The 18,350-nt window shown below is 42.3% G+C and overlaps 1 protein-coding gene across 12 annotated transcripts in view; it reads left to right on the top strand.

Moving 5' to 3' along the window:
* The window catches only part of kif1b (kinesin family member 1B), a 67,666-nt gene extending 49,796 nt beyond the window's left edge, over positions 1 to 17,870 (top strand). For 8 of the 12 annotated variants that reach the window (XM_085444264.1, XM_085444265.1, XM_085444269.1 and 5 more), the window contains 25 exons: positions 1,183 to 1,361; positions 1,902 to 2,039; positions 2,861 to 3,112; positions 4,663 to 4,781; positions 5,103 to 5,188; positions 5,404 to 5,533; positions 5,867 to 6,020; positions 6,908 to 6,998; positions 7,108 to 7,226; positions 7,381 to 7,436; positions 8,501 to 8,609; positions 8,729 to 8,795; positions 8,943 to 9,027; positions 9,457 to 9,562; positions 12,047 to 12,161; positions 12,260 to 12,393; positions 12,494 to 12,555; positions 12,650 to 12,795; positions 12,975 to 13,235; positions 13,328 to 13,399; positions 13,495 to 13,616; positions 13,710 to 13,862; positions 14,083 to 14,275; positions 14,434 to 14,552; positions 14,662 to 17,870. In XM_085444264.1, coding sequence (XP_085300390.1) covers positions 1,183 to 1,361; positions 1,902 to 2,039; positions 2,861 to 3,112; positions 4,663 to 4,781; positions 5,103 to 5,188; positions 5,404 to 5,533; positions 5,867 to 6,020; positions 6,908 to 6,998; positions 7,108 to 7,226; positions 7,381 to 7,436; positions 8,501 to 8,609; positions 8,729 to 8,795; positions 8,943 to 9,027; positions 9,457 to 9,562; positions 12,047 to 12,161; positions 12,260 to 12,393; positions 12,494 to 12,555; positions 12,650 to 12,795; positions 12,975 to 13,235; positions 13,328 to 13,399; positions 13,495 to 13,616; positions 13,710 to 13,862; positions 14,083 to 14,275; positions 14,434 to 14,552; positions 14,662 to 14,704 — 3,111 coding nt within the window. In that variant the 3' untranslated portion in view covers positions 14,705 to 17,870. Of the gene's footprint in view, positions 1 to 1,182; positions 1,362 to 1,901; positions 2,040 to 2,860; positions 3,113 to 4,662; positions 4,782 to 5,102; positions 5,189 to 5,403; positions 5,534 to 5,866; positions 6,021 to 6,907; positions 6,999 to 7,107; positions 7,227 to 7,380; positions 7,437 to 7,693; positions 7,895 to 8,500; positions 8,610 to 8,728; positions 8,796 to 8,942; positions 9,028 to 9,456; positions 9,563 to 12,046; positions 12,162 to 12,259; positions 12,394 to 12,493; positions 12,556 to 12,649; positions 12,796 to 12,974; positions 13,236 to 13,327; positions 13,400 to 13,494; positions 13,617 to 13,709; positions 13,863 to 14,082; positions 14,276 to 14,433; positions 14,553 to 14,661 lie in introns of all 12 variants that reach the window. The other 4 variants (XM_085444272.1, XM_085444273.1, XM_085444274.1 and 1 more) reach the window with 2 other exon arrangements.
* The last annotated feature ends 480 nt before the right edge of the window (positions 17,871 to 18,350 follow it).

Consider the following 18,350-nt stretch of genomic DNA (forward strand, 5'->3'; position numbering starts at 1 on the left):
CTTACCTGGACACCCAAGTTTGTGCATGCGACAGCTCGAGAACGATGCAGAGTAGCAGTTTCAAATTGATAACATTGGTGTATCTGCTAAAAGTCTCGGCCGAGTTTGAATCTCAGTGACATCGGCCTCAAGGTTAGAGATGTGGCTTTTACTTTAAAGCACTTTAAATGGTTACTAAGATAACAAAGCTGTATATCAATGCCATTCCATTACTATGCATGTATATGTGTCTAAGCAAAGGTTCTCTGGATCGTCTGCAGGTTGTGCAAAACGCTGCAACTAGGCTGTTGATAAAATCCTCCAAGTATTCACATGTGACACCATTGCTATTTCAGCTACACTGGCTTCCTGTTGAATTTAGAGTACATTTTAAGATCCTGGTCTTGACATTTGGAGCCTTGGATGGACTGTCACCGATCTACATCTCCGATCTGCTACAGCCCTATGTCCCTAGCAGGTCCCTGAGGTCATCTTATCAGGGCTTACTTGCTATAAAACAGACTAAGATGAGAACTAAGGGTGACAGAGCTTTTGCCACTGTGGCCCTGAGACTGTGGAACTCTCTCCCTCATAACTGTGGACTCGGTAGTTGTTTTTAAAAAAACAACTCAAAACTCACCTTTTTAAAACTGTTTTTGGTTAAATTTCTGTTTATATTGTCTGTTTTACCCTTTTATTATTTGTTATCTTATGTGCAGCACTTTGTGATTCTGTCTAGAGAGGTGCTATATAAATAAAATTTTATTATTATTATTATTATTTCAAGGTCACACAGATATTTATTTTTTTTATGTTCCTGTCAAAACTCCTTTAAATAAAACTGATGCCTGGTTTACCTCCCTTATCCGGGATAAAAGTGTGATTTAAATGCGTGTCCACTTCTAGGCCCTCTGTGATTAATACCAGTAATGAGTCATCTGTCACATTTCCAGGCCATTTTCATCATAAGCTGACAGGATTTTATCTTGGGTTTCTATCTGTGTGTGATTTATATCGAATGTTATTAATTGCTTTAGTGTTTTGTGTCCAGAAGATGCTGAGATCAAAAGGGCATGAAGAGGAAGGGAGTGGAGGGGTGTTCATCTGATCTTTCAGCTTCACGATATCAACCAACCTTCGAACATTTACTTACCTGAAGATATAAACAGTCCCTTGTATTCGTCCTTTCCCATCATTCATCAGGTCCAGTTCCAGTTTGTCTTGCTGACAGACACACCATACTCGCCACTGCCCCCTGAGCTCCTTCCCCCAGAGCCAGAGAAAGATCGTGACCCGAGACCTTTCCCTCGCACCGTGGTCGCTGTAGAGGTTCAAGACCTGAAGAATGGAGCCACGCACTACTGGTCCCTTGAAAAACTCAAGTAATGCTTCCACTTTTCCTTCTTAAACTATTCCTGAGTTTATTTACAACACATACATTTAAATCCTGAAGCTCCAATTGAGACACGTTTGACACATAATTGGGATTTTTTTTGTTGTTGTTGTTTTTTTCAAATAGGTTATTCTTAAAATGCTGTTAAACAGGTGTACCTAATAAACTGGTATCTATCACTGAAAGACCATTCTCAACAATAATAATGAAAATAATAATAAAAGCCCTAACTTCAGATTTTAACTGTAATTTTAGAGTAACTAACCTGTATAAGAAATAATTTACCAAAAGATATTTTAAGTATTTTAAACTTTCTTTTTCCTTTTTTTGTTTGCATCTATCTGCTTTTGTGCAAATTTATTTATTTTTTGTGTGCCTCTTCTCATATTTCCTGTACCAGGAATGCAAAAAAGACACAAAGAGCTATGATATCAGCGTCTGTACACCCAGCAGTCTCTGCCTTCTGACTTTTAGGACCTCTATCTTTCTCATCGCTCTTCCATTAAAATGACTCGCTTGTCATTTGCAGGCAGAGGCTAGACCAGATGAGAGCGATGTACGACCGCGCTGGAGAAATGGCCTCCACGCACCAGGAGGATTGTGAGGGCACTTTGACAGGAAACGACCCCTTCTATGACCGTTTCCACTGGTTCAAACTCGTGGGGAGGTATGTAACGCAGAACCAACAGAAGCGTACGGTGCATCACGTTCACTCGTGTTCCACTTCTCACTTTCATCCTCTGCCATTGAAGTTACATGCACCAGCGTTTTCACACATTTGGGCCTCGTGTTTTATGATTTATGTCTGTTGGTGTTTTGCTCCTCGCAGAAATCCTTCATTTTTATTTTTTTGTTGTTGATTTTATTTTCCCATATGATTTCATGTCACATATCAACTTTCCTTTTTGTATTTATTATTTTATTTGATGTCACATTTTAATCCTGTGTTGTTTTTTTGTAGTTATTTTTTCTTAATCCTGTGTATCATTTTGCTGTGTCTGTTCGCACATGTCACTCCCATGTTGATATCCGCCTGTAATTCATACAAACACTTGTTAATAGCATTGTGGATTTTGGATAATGTGGAAATTTGAGGCATTTTTGTATTCTATCCTCTTTTCATTCAGCGTGTGTGAGACGATTTGTATGTTAATCCTTTAAAGTGACGTTTCATTTTGGTTTAAAATAGTCATGTTTCTGTAAACCGCTGTCACACTGTTGGCTTAATACCTGCTGCCTATGAATTGAATCCTACAAATTTATTTGCATTAACTCTTCACATTATTCTGTGTAGCTGATAATCGTTTACATTACCTACTGGAGAAAGTGTCCAGCTATGTGTTTTATGTTGTTTGAGGAAGGAAATGTTTGTTTCTGAAAGTGAAGTGTCACATCGATGCCGTGCTCACTGAGCTGTTTTAACTCTATTGCTCCACTCTTACCTATCCTTGGTTCTCGCCACTCTTCCCAAACTACCGCCCCCATCAGCTCCCCCATCTTCCACGGTTGCGTCAATGAGCACCTGGCTGACCGCACACCCTCTCCTACTTTCTCCACCACCGACTCGGAGATCACGGAGATGGCGGACGAGCGCCAGAGCGAGATGTCTGACTTGATCGACGATGAGGCGTTCGTGGACGACACGAGCTCAGACGCCGGCACCGAGGAGGGCTCGGACATCTTCAGCGATGGCCAGGACCCCTTCTACGACCGCTCCCCCTGGTTCATCCTGGTGGGAAGGTTGGTGACCGTGGCGTTCACATACAGGCTGGGGCAGGAGTTTGGAGCTGATGTTGGCTTGGTTTATTTTTTATTTGCGTGTATGCAGATACAGAGCAAAGAGAAACCAGTGAAGAAAATAGGAAAAACTGAGGATGTACTGGATTACGCCCTGTGACGATGCAGAAATAGATTTTGGATAGTTGATAGTTTCGCATCGAGCAGCAGTGCAGTGAATAGATGTAAAGGGACAAAATGCACCAACATTATTATTAAAGATCAGGAGCTTAAAATGTGAGTAAACACATGTGCGCAAATGACTTCCAGTTCGAGATAATTTGGGCACTTTTTCGATGTAATATGCTTAGTCACACTTTTAATTTAGACTTAATTTAGAGTCCCACAAAAAAAGCCGCCATCTTTATCCATCCTCCCAGCGTGATGTCTCATTCCCCGCCACCATCGCAGTGCTGACTGCATTAACCGCCATCTGTGTTCGAAATACATGTATTTGCTGTGTGGAAGCTGATTGGCTATTTGTCATCTTATGTTGTTGTTTTTTTAATCCTCTAAATCTTTTTTCCTCTTTATATCTTTTATTTATTACATTGTGATTACATCATTATGTTCTTATAACCTTGTCTGCTATAACAGTGTACATGTGATGGATTGTAGTTCATATTAACTGACCAGTAGTTGGTAGTTGTCACTCAATCAGGCTCACTGGGATTTGTTTTAATTCATTGTTGTGAAATGCTGCAGCAGCTCACGTTGCACCCATGCCGCAGCCTCAGTGCTGTAAACATAATGGCTACTTAAAAAAAAAAAAAAAAAACGACTCTCCCGCCTCAGAAGAAGACAGATCGGTGCAGCCACACTGAGCTGAACTAAGCTCGGCTAACTTGCGTCACTGTGACTTCAGAGAATTTACAGATTCATATCTTTCCTCCATCTTAGCCTCGAGTCTCCCTGCACTGGGACAGCAGACAGTTTAAAAAAAAGAGTAGGCCGTCAGATGTACAGCAAAACAAATCAAGTCCCACAAAACAAACTGACAGTGAGTGCGTGAGTAAGAGACTAACACGGCCCTGTTACAGGCTTTACCGCCGCAGCCCCGGCGATCCGTCACCACCCTGTCACGCAGTTTAAAAATAAAACAGATGGTTTGAGCTGCTGCAGATTTCAGCGCCCCGGAGCATGTTTGAGTTTATATTCCCCCCCTTGTTTTTTTTTTCTTGGGTCCTTAATTTTATTTTTTTGCTTCTCCTCACATAAATGTCACTAATATTTTGCAGTATGTTATTGTAATTATTAATATGTGCTAAACACTCAAAGCGATTGTGCGCAGGGTGTTTGAATTTGCTGTCAGTCTGTATATGTTTTGTGGAGACGTCAAAAAACAGTCTGTGAGACTGCTCAGATCTCCTTTGGGATCCAACAGATATCAGCAGTTTAGTGAAAGCCACCATGAATCGGATGTTGACGTTTTCTGTATCTGAAAAATGCCGCAGCTGTTTCCAGACTGCACCGCGCTCAGGTTTTCATATCTCTCTCCTCCTTTTTACTCTCAGAGCTTTTGTGTACCTGAGTAACCTGCTGTACCCTGTACCTCTGGTTCACCGTGTTGCCGTAGTAACGGAGAAGGGCGAGGTGCGTGGCTTCCTGCGCGTGGGGGTCCAGGCTATAGCTGGTGAGTAATTAATGAAATTCTTTAGTGAGTGAGCCTACTGGGGGAGATAAAAGCACGCTTATTGCTCTTTATTAAATATGAGCGCCCCTGTATTTGGGCCATAGGAAGTTTTCAATTTTTAGGCTATTTAAATGGTAAATTTAACTGCTTTAATGTTCAGTAGCAGCATGGCAGCATATTGAAGAGCTTTTTTAAGTCACTGATACAGTGGCAAAGAAAAGATTCCTTAGATTCAGTGTATTCCTTTTGATCCGTGTTGACAGTTTAAGTCATCTGTGTCTGAGATAGATCCTGATTAGAGGAGGGTTTTTCTCTTTGTAGCTGACGAGGAAGCTCCAGACTACGGGTCAGGAGTGAGGCAGTCAGGAACTGCCAAGATTTCCTTTGATGATGAATACTTCAAAAAGGTAAGCCCGGAGCAGCACCTTTTCTGTGATGGTGTGTATTATTGTGGTTCAAACATCAAGTCATTGCTGTTCCTTATTTTTTATTATATTCCTATGTATTCAAGTCAAATAAAATGGCTAGCCTTAAATGGCCAATGCCTCACACTATAGCTAGGTTTGGAGATTCAGTGTCGCTCCTCCAGCTATATGCTAATGTCTTCCTCTGTTTCAATCAGAATGACTTCCCCTCCAAGGTCATAACCCGCTCCGGGTTGTCCCTGGAAGAGCTGCGCATCGTAGAGGGTCAGGGTCAGAGTTCAGAGGTCATCACACCCTCAGAGGAGCTCAACAGAATCAATGACATGGGTAAGGCTGCCAGACTTTCACCTCTTTACTCGTAAATTTCCACCTATGAGCCCCAGTGTTAAGCGCAGATGGTCCTGTTTAATGAAAAAGGAGGACTTAAAATGTTTTGTTATGGAAATTTGGCAGTTTTTCTTGTCCTGTGAAGGAACGTGTATGAAAGCTATTTGATGAGTGAACACCAGAATCCTCTCTATAAATTACATGCGTGAATGTGTGCTTGTTTAGAAGTCAAATGGAGACGGCAGAGTCACAGGTGCAGTCAAGGGTCTGTTTTTTTTTTTTTAAACAAGTCATCCAACAAGCCTACTAACCTTTCACTCTGGCTTTCTTCAGACCTCAAGCTGGGTAACATTGGAGAAACCAAACTAAGTCATGGGGATGATCTGGCAAGCCACTTGGAGGTGGGCAGCGTCTTTACCTTCCGTGTCACTGTGCTCCAGGCCAGCGGCATCCTGCCTGAGTATGCTGACATCTTCTGCCAATTCAAGTGAGTGCACGATCCTGAGAATACAGTAGTTGAGTCGGCTTTCCTTTACACTTCTAAAGGGTTTCTAAATGTCTTTCAAAGTTTTTTCCACTCATTTTCAGTCCAGTCATTGTACTTGAGGTACATGAGAAAAACACCAACTTTAAAATGTATGTTTAAGCACTTTGAGGCAGTGGTGTGGGAGATCTTGTCAACACTAATTAAATTAAGAATGCAAAAAAGTGCCATCAGATTTCGATCCACCGCAAAAACACACAAAGGAGCATTATCAGTCATGGATTTGGCCTCAACAGAGCCCAGAACCTTAATGACGCAGTGTAGGATCATCTAAAGGCAACATCCAACGAAGAGCTTTGAATGTCCTTTAAGAAGTCTGGAAAACTAGTTAAAGAAATGACAAGAATGCTTGCCTAAGAGTTCAGGCTGTGTCGAAGAATAAAGGTGGTCATGCCAAATACTGACTTTAAAGAACATTAGAATTGTACAAACTCTGTTTCTTATATACCAAATTTCCATCTATGTTTGCACGTTTCAATAAACTGCTGCACCCGTTTCCCATTTTATTGGGGAAAAAACTAAACAAGGGAAGACTTTTGCACAGTAGTTCATATTTGTTTGAAGCAGACGGGTTAAGTGGAAAATGCAGTGCTGTAAAATCAGCTTTTTAACTAAAGTATGGTGTTATTGCTGTAAATTTACACCAAACTGTTTTGGTTTAAAAGTCGTTTGATTTGAGTTCAGCGTTTCAGCTTTATCTCTAAATATATACTCAGAACGAGGATTCAAAATTCTAGCTAAATCCTGGAGTGTGACTTTCAGCTGTCTGTCGTTATCTCGTGTAAAAAGAAATGCAACCCGCTGACATTCATTTATGTTTCTTCCCTCAGTTTCTTGCACCGTCACGATGAGGCTTTTTCCACCGAGCCTCTGAAAAACACTGGCAAAGGAGCTCCTCTGGGCTTTTACCACGTCCAGAATGTGAGTGCACACACACATCTGCACCTACACACACTAACTGTGCTTCAACGATTTTATTCCAACTCAGTTTGTCAAACCCTTTTTCTTTTTTTTTTATCTGTTGGAGCAGATTTCTGTCGAAGTTACAGAGTCTTTTATTGAGTACATCAAGAGCAAGCCCGTCGTGTTTGAAGTGTTCGGCCACTACCAGCAGCACCCGCTGCACCTCCATGGCCAGGACCTGATCAGGTTGGTGGGGGTCAAACAGCAGATCCAGTCATGCAGTGATAATTCATATTTAATGCAGCAGATTTTGTTAGAACAATTAAACAATTGTGTTCTGATCACATTGTCTATTTTTATATGCATATGTAAATAAAAGGTATTTTTATTATGTCAACAGTCCTCCAACACCATCCAGGAAATACTATCCTATTCCCATGCCTCTGTCCAAACCAGGTGAGTGTTTCCATGTCACATCAATGTGTTCTTTGCCATCAATAATTTTATGTTGATTTTTTTCTTACATAAGCATGCCTCATGTGTCCTTCCACTTTTTTTCCTTGTCATTTCTCGCCTCCTTTGGATTTCTTTCTTTTTGTCTCTTATTCAATCATTCCCTCACAATTTATATAATCCTCTTACCCAACTCTGTCCTCCTTCCTCTTCTTTTGCCCTTCAATCTCTCTCACCGTTCATCAATATCGCACATCCAGACCATACCCGTAAGATAGAGTTGATCCGCTACCTCGTGAGCGGCTATGTGAACGGCAAAGTGCTGGACACGCTGTCCGAGCACGCCAACTCCCTGGCGTCCTCTGCTCTGGCCAGTCTGGAGGACGAGGCTGACCAGCTCTCTCACTTCCCCTTCCTCCCAGTGGCCAGTGACCCTGTGCTAATTGTCCCCAAGCATCATGGTTGGTACAGTGGACTCTGTTGTAGCTAATGAGCCAGACATTTGATGCTGGTGCTGTAGTGATTAGAGTAGTGCTGTGCTCTTATAGTGCTCTGTGGCTGCAGGCGGTAGCACGGTAAAGCTCTGCTGTGGTTATGAGTGCTGCACCCTGCTGCAGGTGCGGTTAGTTCGGTCACGATGTCCTCCTGTTGCTTAGAAACTGTCCTGAGGAGACAACTTCAGGGTCAATGACATATCATTCACACCATATAAGGAGTAAATACAGCAGTTTTCAAGTGTAATAACATTCCTTTCGATCATATTGAGCATAGACGAATGCAACTGTGTTTCAACAGGACCATAATCCCGATGTGTGAGACAGCAGGGTGCTGCCACTGGTGTTGTAATCTGTGGTTTACTTCCTCCTAACATTTCAGTATCCTTCCAGTATCTATCCTCTGTGATTACTGGCTCAGTATAAAGAGTCAGCAGTGTTTTCACATTACCTATCCATCCTCCATTTAGTCACCCAAAGCATGTAGTAAATACTCCTGATTTTTATTCATCTTCTCTGAAATTCAGACAAATTCCCGCTTGATAACATTGAGCTTCTGTCTGTGTGTGCCAGTTGCAGCCACCAAGTTGAACACCATCACCAAATCCAACCTGGGTCATTGTGTCAGCAAGTACGACCTGCTGGTCTGGTTTGAGATCAGCGAGCTGGAGCCCACTGGAGAGTGAGTATCCACCTGGAGTGTTATATTCCCACACAAGCTTTAAAGAAACAATAAAAATTATCTCCACAAAGAATATTATAAATTGGGATGTTGTGTCACCTTCCTCCCTCCATGCACAGGTACATCCCAGCCATCGTGGATCACAGTGGAGGCCTGCCCTGCCACGGTACCTACCTGCTGCACCAGGTACAGGATTGATCCACATGTTCTTTTCTTATTATTCACACATTGGTAACTGCTTCCTTTGTACACAGTTGAATATCTTCTTTTAAAGCGTAATGTTGCTCTAGCTGTGCTCACTGTGATCTTGAGCTCCTGTTATGTTTGCTGCAGGGGATCCAGCGGAGGATCACAGTGACCCTCATCCATGAGAAGGGCAGCGAGCTCCATTGGAAAGATGTTCGTGAGCTGGTTGTAGGTGAGCAGCCTACCTTTAGGGTCTAGTCGTGCTATACCTCTCTGTAGAAAACAAGAGAGAAAGACAGGACAGAGCATCATTAAAGGGATTTGACTTTGTGAGATCACACTGAAAACACACCACTCGGTTCTGTCTGAGACATTTTCAGTCTGGAAAGATGAATCTGTCGGGCTTTAGGCTGCTTCTCACTTTAAGCAGTTCATGCTGTAGCTGTAGCTGATGGACCAAATAATTACATTTCATATTTTAGACATTCAGCTGCTGACTCTGAAGCCAACAGGGCTCTTGAGTGTGTATGATTGTGTTGGTACTAGATGCTGTGATAAAACAGCTGTTAGTGAACAAACTGCCTGCTGGCTGAGCTTCTCTATTGAGAGCTATTCCAACACAAGAAGGTCTTATAACTGTTGTGTGGATCTGCCTCACCAGGTCGTATCAGGAACAAGGCTGAAGTGGATGATAGCGCAGCCGATGCTGTCCTGTCCCTTAACATCATTTCTGCCAAGAACATCAAGTCATCCCACAACAACAACAGGTAGGTGAAACTCCCACACTGAGTCAGTTTGAGTGAGAACACACTAGTCACAACATTTGAAGGTGTAAAATGTTTCCATTCACAGATCTTTGAAGCTTTCTTGTTGCCTTCTTGCTTGTATTCTCTTCAGTTATTATCATGAAACACATTTATTTTTCTTTAAAAAAGCCAATGTGTTACATTGTTACACTGTGTTCTTTTGTCATGATTGAGTTCCTGCCATGTAAAAAAATCATTTGTTGACACTCTGTAGTAACTGTAGTAACCTTATCAGTTAAAATCTATGCATGTGTCCATGTCTGTATATTCTCTGAAGCCACATTGGAGTCATTGCACGACCTTTTCCATTTTCGCTGCTGTTACTTTGCTTCATTGTCTCTGTTGCCTGACTCTTTGTGCTTCTCTCTCTCTCTTTTTTTTTTTTTTCTGTGCGCTCTCTTTCTTCCTCCTGCCGCGGCTGGACTCATGATTGTGCTCAGGCTTTCTATTGATAAGGATATTGATAGGTACCAGCGACCAGAGAACATAAGGCTCCTTCACTGAAAGACCTTTATGCTTCTCATTAGTCCCATAGACTCGTAGAAATAAGCTCTCCACAGTTTGTGTGTGCTTGTGTGTTGCATAAGATCTGTCTTCATTCATGCCTGTTGATATTAAGCCTCCTAAGCTCCAAACCGGTAAAAGCAGTCTTTGGAGGCAACACCGTTTTTTAGTACTTTTCTGTATTTGTTTGTGATTGTGTGACACTGAACCACGGTGCTATGTATATCCTCTGTAACACTCAGACGTTTCCAGATCAATGTTTTCCCCCTCAGCTGTTTCTCACTATAGAGTCTTACCTCAGTAACAATGAGGCACCAGCAGAGCATATCTGGCTCTCAGTCTGTGTCTGATAGTGCCCCCTGCTGTCAATAACAGGAACAGTGTAGCCTTGTATAGAGCTCATAGTGATGGTCTTAAGATTGCTGCTGCAAGGCAGTAATTTGTATCCACTTGTGCTGTATGTTCTGAGCATATGCAGTTATGTGAGCTCTCAGGTTTTATGTATCAGGACATAATTTAAAAACAGTCAGGTCCTTAGTAGGTCTTAATATGAGGTAAACCTCACATGAACAACAATACATAACACATTATACCACGTCATTATTTATTTAACAAACACTGAGCCTAAATTCAGATGTGGTGAGTACATCCAAGCCTACTTTCATAATTATTTAACAGGGTCAGTATTAGCCAGGTGCTAATTAAATGCACTAGATCATCAGTAACCACGACTGTCAGTTTGCTGGCGTATTCAGGAGAGTGGTGACATACTGAGGAGGAGAGAAGCAATTGTTGTTACCCATGAATCTGGGAAGGCTTTGAAGTAGATCATTTTACAGCAAGGAAGATTATTCACAAGTTTAAAAAAAAATCAAAGACTGTTTCCAATCATCCCAGGAGTGGACGTCCCAAAAAATTCACCACAGATATTTGAGGCTCTACAGGCCACAGTTAGCATGCTTAATGTTGGAGTTCATGGCAGTGCAATTAGAAAAAAGCTCAACAAATATGTTTGGAAAGGCTTCCAGGAGAAACCCTTTTCTCTCTAAATACAACATGGCAGCATGGGTTCAGTTTGCAGAGTTGAAAACCTAAGCCCTAATGCACAGCTTCAAGATTGGTGAAAACCAAACACAGCATATCAGCACAAACACCTCCTACCAGTGGTTTTGCACGGGTGATGATTATTTGGGCAAAGTGTCCAGGTCACTGAGTGAGCCATGAAGTATTCTAGAGTCAAATGAGATCATCGTTGGGTCAGTGACTCCAGAGCGCAGCAGCAAAGCTACAACAGAGTGGTGCTGCAGTGGCTCAAAGTCCAGACTTCAATATGATTGACGTGCTGTGGCGGGACGTTAAGAAAGCTGTGCATTAATACATTTCTGCAAACTTCAAATGAACCGAAGCAATATTGTAAAGACAAGTGGGTCAGAAATACCTCCACACTGCTGTGAGACACTAATAAAAAATGATTACCTCAACTTTTTGCTGTTAAATTTGGTTCCATCAGCTGCTGAATTACAGGATGTACTTGGTTATAGTCATTTGTGCATTTTGGCATGGTTTTAAATAAATAATGATGTGGTGTAATAATCTAGATCTAGAACCTTAGACTGCTTTTCACGTGTCTGTAAATGAATTTCTTTCTTATCATTGTCCCGATTGGTGTCGGCTGACACTTGACACTCTGTGGCTCCTGATTTGTCTGTTGTCAAGGTCTCACCTCAGTGCGATTCCTCACGTTTTGTCATGATTAAAGGATGAATGTGAACACCGCTTCAGTCACTGTGTTCACTTCCTGATATGTCAGAACTGTGCTCACGTTTTTTTTTAACAACATGACACACTGCTGTACACAGAGACCCTGTAGTGTTAGCACCAAGTAGGACTTCATAAAAAATAATGCTGTCAAGCTAACTTTTCCTCTGTCTGTCTTTTCAGGACTTTCTATCGCTTTGAGGCAGTGTGGGACAGCTCCCTGCACAACTCCCTCCTGCTCAACCGCGTCACTCCCTATGGAGAGAAGATCTACATGACCTTATCTGCGTATCTGGAGGTCAGCCGCTGCTCCAGTGTGTTGCACCTGTTTGTACGTGTTTTTAAGTCTCTTGATGTCATCGTGTCTAACACACACCCTTTATCTCCTCTCTACAGCTGGACCATTGCATCCAGCCTGCCATTATCACCAAAGACATCTGCATGGTCTTTTACTCCCGAGACGCCAAGATTTCCCCACCCCGTTCTCTCAAGAATCTCTTTGGCACTGGATACTCCAAAACTCCTGACTGGTAAATCTGGGCTGCTGTACTGTGGCCATCTCTGTTTCACAATCAAAGATATCTGCCCTGTTAAAAAGTTTCCTTGTTCATAACTTCTGCTTCATTATAGCAACCGAGTGACTGGGATCTACGAGCTGAGCTTGTGTAAGATGTCTGACACTGGAAGCCCAGGTGAGCGGACATGAAACATGTTTAAAGAACGGCAGCTGTTTTATCATAATTCTGCGGAGAGCTTCATCCTAATGAGGGCTCATGTCCTGAGCAGGGATGCAGAGGAGGAGGAGGAAGGTCCTAGACACATCAGTGGCTTACGTGCGTGGAGAGGAGAACCTGGCCGGCTGGAGGCCCAGAGGAGATAGCCTCATCCTAGAGCACCAGTGGGAGCTAGAGAAGATGGAGCAGCTGCAGGAGGTGGGGCCTTAAAAGATTCATAAAGAAATAAATCTGTTTAATATCGTAGAGGGAAAAATGACTTTTCAACTCAAAGACCAAAGTGCTATTCTAAAACGTTTTTTCTTCGAGTACACACTTTACATGACTAACCCTCCCCTCTTATCCCCACCTCACATTCGCCCCCATCTTTCATCCAGGTGGAAAAGACCCGTCACCTTCTGGCGCTGAGAGAGAAGCTGGGAGAGGCGGCTCCCGTAGGAACAGCTCCCACCACCAAGTCCCTGAGCGAGTCTCCGTCCCCCAGCATGAGCTCCGGCACCCTGTCCACGTCCACCTCCATCTCCTCTCAGATCTCCAGCACCACCTTTGAAAGCGCCATCACGCCGAGCGAGAGCAGCGGCTACGATTCCGCCGACATCGAGAGCCTGGTGGATCGTGAGAAGGAGCTGGCCACCAAGGTGAGAAAAACGTCGGCTTAGTGGGCGTTCTTGTTGCTGCCTTCTTCCTTCTCTGCTCGGAGCTGATCGGTCTTGTTCCTGTTGTGTTGTAGTGCCTGCGCCTTCTGACACACACCTTCAATAGTGAATACAACCAACTGGTGAACAGCATCAGTGACTGCAAGGTGAGAAATAAGAAGTAAAAAAAACTGCCTTTTTGTGTCACATCATTGAGTTGATATATTAACGTCTACCTCATCCTGCTGTTGTTTCACTTCAGCTTTCTGACATCTCACCTATCGGACGTGATCCATCCGTGACGAGCTTCAGCAGTGCCACCCTCACCCCTTCCTCTACCTGCCCCTCTCTGTCGGACTCCCGCTGTGGCTCCATGGACCAGAAGTAAACATATTTTTAGGAACATTGACCTCGATCTGCAAACGGTTATTGACAGGTCATCTATTTGATTCTAACTTGGTGTGATTTGTGTTAAAGGACCCCTGAGAACAGCTCACGTGCCTCCAGTCCCTCCTGCTCAGACTATGAAAACTTCCCGATGGTTCCCACTCTGGAGACCTCCTACCTTGCGCGGGCTGCAAAGAACGAGTTCCTCAACTTGGTGCCTGATATTGAAGAAATGCGACCAGGGTGAGTAATGCCATGTTAACCCAAATACTGTCACTATGACATGTGTCTCACAGACCAAATGTAAGTCGATACTCGTGTTCTCTAATTCAAGCAGAAATGATGTGGATTGATTCCTGAGCCTGGATGATTTCAGCTGGAAAACAAACCAACTCTGCTTCTTCCTCAGAAAACAAGCGCTCTCTTAAAAAATAAATAAATGAATAAAATCTCTTCTTTTCAGATCTGTTGTGTCCAAGAAGGGTTTTCTAAGCTTCATGGAGCCTCGCTCTAACTCATGGGTGAAGCATTTTGTGGTTGTTCGCCGGCCCTACGTCTTCATCTACAACAGCGACAAGGACCCCGTGGAGCGAGGCGTCCTCAACCTCTCCACAGCACAGGTGGAATACAGCGAAGACCAGCAGGCCATGCTTAAGGTAAGGCTGGATGTAACACGCTTTTCTTTAATGAGAATTTATTCAAATTATTTTGGTGCACGTTGTTCAGTTTTGGACACGTGGATTGCTGAAATGGCAAATTCACTGGGATTTATCATTTGAATGAACATGAGTATAATGTGATGTCTTCTTTTCAGACGCCCAACACATTTGCAGTGTGCACAAAACATCGAGGCATCCTCCTGCAGGCCAACAACGAGAAAGACATGAACGACTGGCTGTACGCTTTTAATCCTCTGCTAGCAGGAACGATAAGGTACACACACACAGACACACACACTCCTCTCACACCACAGTCAAACGTGCAGCTTCTGCACCCTTCAAAAACATTTCCTCCTCCTCACAACGGAAAACTCTCCCCGCAGATCTAAGCTGGCGAGGCGGCGCAGCGGCCTGACGAAGAACTGAGCGGGCGGAGCGGGAAAACCACCGCTTCCATCCTTTCTGAAAAGCCTTTGAAAATACCAAGTGTTAAAACTTATTAATCATTGTGATTCTTGACGGTTTTCTCTTGTAAGTAGACTTGTGGCTTAAGTCTCTTTTCATGCGACTAAAACGTTTAAGTTCCACAGAACTTTTGCCTCCCCGCCTCCCTCCAGCAACCCCGCTGCCAACTTAGCTTTCCTCCTCTCTATTCCCTCCCCTCAGCTTTTTGTGTTTTTGTTTCGATGACAATGTTTGGGTCTAATTTTGTTCCGCTTCGTTGTCATTCCCAAACTCCCCTAACTAAGTAGCATGTTGTAGTAGTCTACTTGTGTGTGCACGACTCTTTAGAAACTTTCCGTTTGCCAATCATCTGTACAAAAAAATGTCTCTATCAGTGTTATTTGTCTCCGGAAATGAGTTTCATTCTATTTTGGGGTTTTTTTGTTGTTGGTTTTTTATTAAATTAAAAATGCTTGCATGATACCTGCAGCAGTCCTCAGGAGAAGACCAGGTTTGCTCGGTTTAAAACAAAAAACAAAAATTAACCAAATCAGCCAGCTTACATTTGAAACCATGAAGGAAAAATCTACAGATCTCTCCAAGTGACGTGTTAGTTTACGCTCTGCTACCTAAACTATAGCTGCTAATAGATTTATAGGGTATTTTTCTTCTCGCAGTGAGATTTGCATCAGGCTGAACCGTCTCTGAAACAAAAACTCAAAGTGGGAATGAAATTTGACAGGAGGGCCACGCCCAATTTCCTCTGTCATCCACGTCATACTTAGATCCTCCTCAATCTGTGTACATACGCCGCCTCTAAACCCCCGATAGTGCCAGTGTCAGTTAGTGAGTCAGTAAAATACTCATGCATTTGTGTTAACATAAAAACTGCAGACTAACTAGAGACAAACAAGCGAGGATCGCTTCATAACTCAGCAGTTAAAAAAAAAAAAAAAACAATGACCGATTGTTCCTGCAGGAGTAGATTCGGGCCCCTTTTTGCTTTTTCATCCCAAGGAATAAAAACAGGGTTACAAGGAGAGGAGGAGGACTAGGAGGATGAAAACGAACTAGAGGGAGAACTTGATTTGTACATGCGGTCTGTTCTGGGATCAGTGTGGTAGTTAACCCTCATTTAACACATTCCTCTCTGCTCCTCTAGCTCGCTCTATCTCACTGAGAATCAGAAAGCCTTGACATTTACTGCTATTAACTTTACACTCTTGTTATAAAGATGCAAAGAAAACACGGTGGAAAGTTTAGGACGAGGTAAGGAAAAAGAATGAAGGTGCAATGTTTCTTTAGTTTTTTTGCTTTGACGCCAGTGGTTAGCCAGCAAAGCTGCTTTTAAATGGCCCGCAGGACAGATTACGATGTAGTCCCATGACTCCCCTCGCTGTCACACCAGCGTCGGCTGAAATCTCTGAAGTGAAGTACTCGTGTTCAGCAGCACCACAGGGAACCATGTGTTCATTTTTCTATTCTTATTCTTGAATCAAAACCTCATCTAACTCTCATTGTGTTCATATTTTTATTTTATTTTAACATTGTTATTTTTTTTTCTTACGCTTTTAATCATTCCACAATGAAGGTTTTTATGAAATGTAACGGAGGGCATTTATTTCTTAATTTCTTTTAACCTTATTTTGCACATTAACACATATCTATAGCAAGGACAGAGACACAGCCACATATGTTGAGTCCAGGATTGTATTTGATCATCAGGAACAAATGATAAGAGCACATATCAGGAGTACACTGGATAGCTGTTTCTCAAAGGGTTTAATAGAAGGAAAGAAGTTAAAGGGACTACATATTCAAAGGTCTTATTTCTGATACTACCCTATGAAAATATTTGCTCTGTGTGCCGTGCTGCAGCTGCTACATTCGGCTCCGGATTCACTTTTTGGCACCTACGCCTCTCGAGATGTGTTAATGCAGACAGGCATAAAAAAACTCTGGTCAACCAACCAGCAGTCTGCCTGCTGTGTCGTATGAAATGCGTGGAAGGAGAGGAACCAACTGTCTGTTACATATAGATAAAAAAATGAAGCGCTGACGTGACCTCGGGTCAGCCAGCCTGACGGTCAGAGAAACAGAAACGTGCTGGATTGTGGATCTCTGAGCTGCACATCAAAGATGCACCTATGCACAGATCAAGTCTCGAAAGTGCAATGTACCTCATATACATGTTGATGCGAAGCGCTGCCAGAGCAAACGTTTTCACTTCATTTGCAGAGGTGTTTTTATTTTGGATTGTGTATTTATTGTTTGCAATGTATATATATTAGTTTGCAGCTCTTTGCACATATTAATAAAAGGTTCAACTAACTGATCAAATAAAGTCTGTGCGGTTTAGTTGTTCCACTCATATTAAACCAAATGATGGTGTGGCGGCCTGTTCTAGTGTGAACTGGGAGAGGGTTTGAATGTAAGAGAGAGGGGGAAAGGAAAAGGAGACCTAAAATGTAACCCCTGCACCTCGACTGAGGAGGTGAGTTACATTAGTGCTTCCTGTTTATTAGAAAGCGGTTTGAGTGAATTAGAAGTCTGTTGGGTTTTTTGGGGTTTTTTTTGAGGATATCTACTCATTAGTCATACTAGGCATCCATCTGAACTCTATCAAAATAAAGGTGTATTTTAACTCATTTTTATTTTTTCTAATATCAGGGATATAGGACTATACAAAGTAGCTTGTGACATCTAAAACGACAGCACACTTATTGTGTCTTTCTTCACCTCATCACTTTTTTCTGTGTGTGTGTGTTTGTTTTTCCGTTGATGCCTTTCAAACAAAACTAGCCATGATATTTCCCACCTTCCCCCTCTGACAATTAATATCAGTTAACCCCGCTCCCTTTCAGATTTGTTCACCAAAAGAAAAGGAAAAAACAAAACAAAAACATCATTAACGCTGTACATTATTTGTCAGACCGGTTTCATTTTCATACTTACTTTGTAAATATCTGTGTTGTATGGAGCTTGAACTAAAATGTAAATATGTTTACTGTATTTGTAATAATTATAATCCATTCGCTGTATAGCATAGATGTGTCATGCAGATATCCTAATTCTGTGTATGGTAATCTTGCACCATTGAACTGTTAGTGAATGAGGCAACAATAAAAGTGCAAAACGTGCATTAGCAGATGAAGTGGCGCCTGCTTATTTCCTGCTTTATGTGAGCTTCTGCTGTAGTTTTTGTGCTTTAGTCCCAAGAAACCACCCTTTTACTGTGGCACACAATAAGATCTTCTGATGTTTGGTGTCATCTTCCTGTGATCTCCTGTGAACAGGTGGATTAATTCACTTCAAGTTTATGTATGTAGCACCAAATCACAGCAGTTGCTGAACACTGTAAGGTAAAGACTCTAGAATGATAACAACATTTGAAGCTCCTATCCTTTTATCCCACATACCCAAAAGTTAGTTAGATGATAAATAGCCCCGTGTTTGTTTACTTGATTTGTATAATGCAAAGTGGTGATAATGCCCAGGAAGTTGTTACTTCATTATGTCATTTTTTTTCTTTTAAAGTACGTCCTCATATAAGTTGTTGTTTTTTTTTGTTGTTTTTAATGCCATAAAGCAAGTCATTGTTTACAAAAAATTGTACATTTTATTGGGC

This window comes from Copadichromis virginalis, linkage group LG20 (assembly GCF_057382275.1).
Source record: "Copadichromis virginalis isolate Kocher_CV1m ecotype Utaka linkage group LG20, C_Virginalis_male_GT1.1, whole genome shotgun sequence".
Taxonomy (NCBI): domain Eukaryota; kingdom Metazoa; phylum Chordata; class Actinopteri; order Cichliformes; family Cichlidae; genus Copadichromis; species Copadichromis virginalis.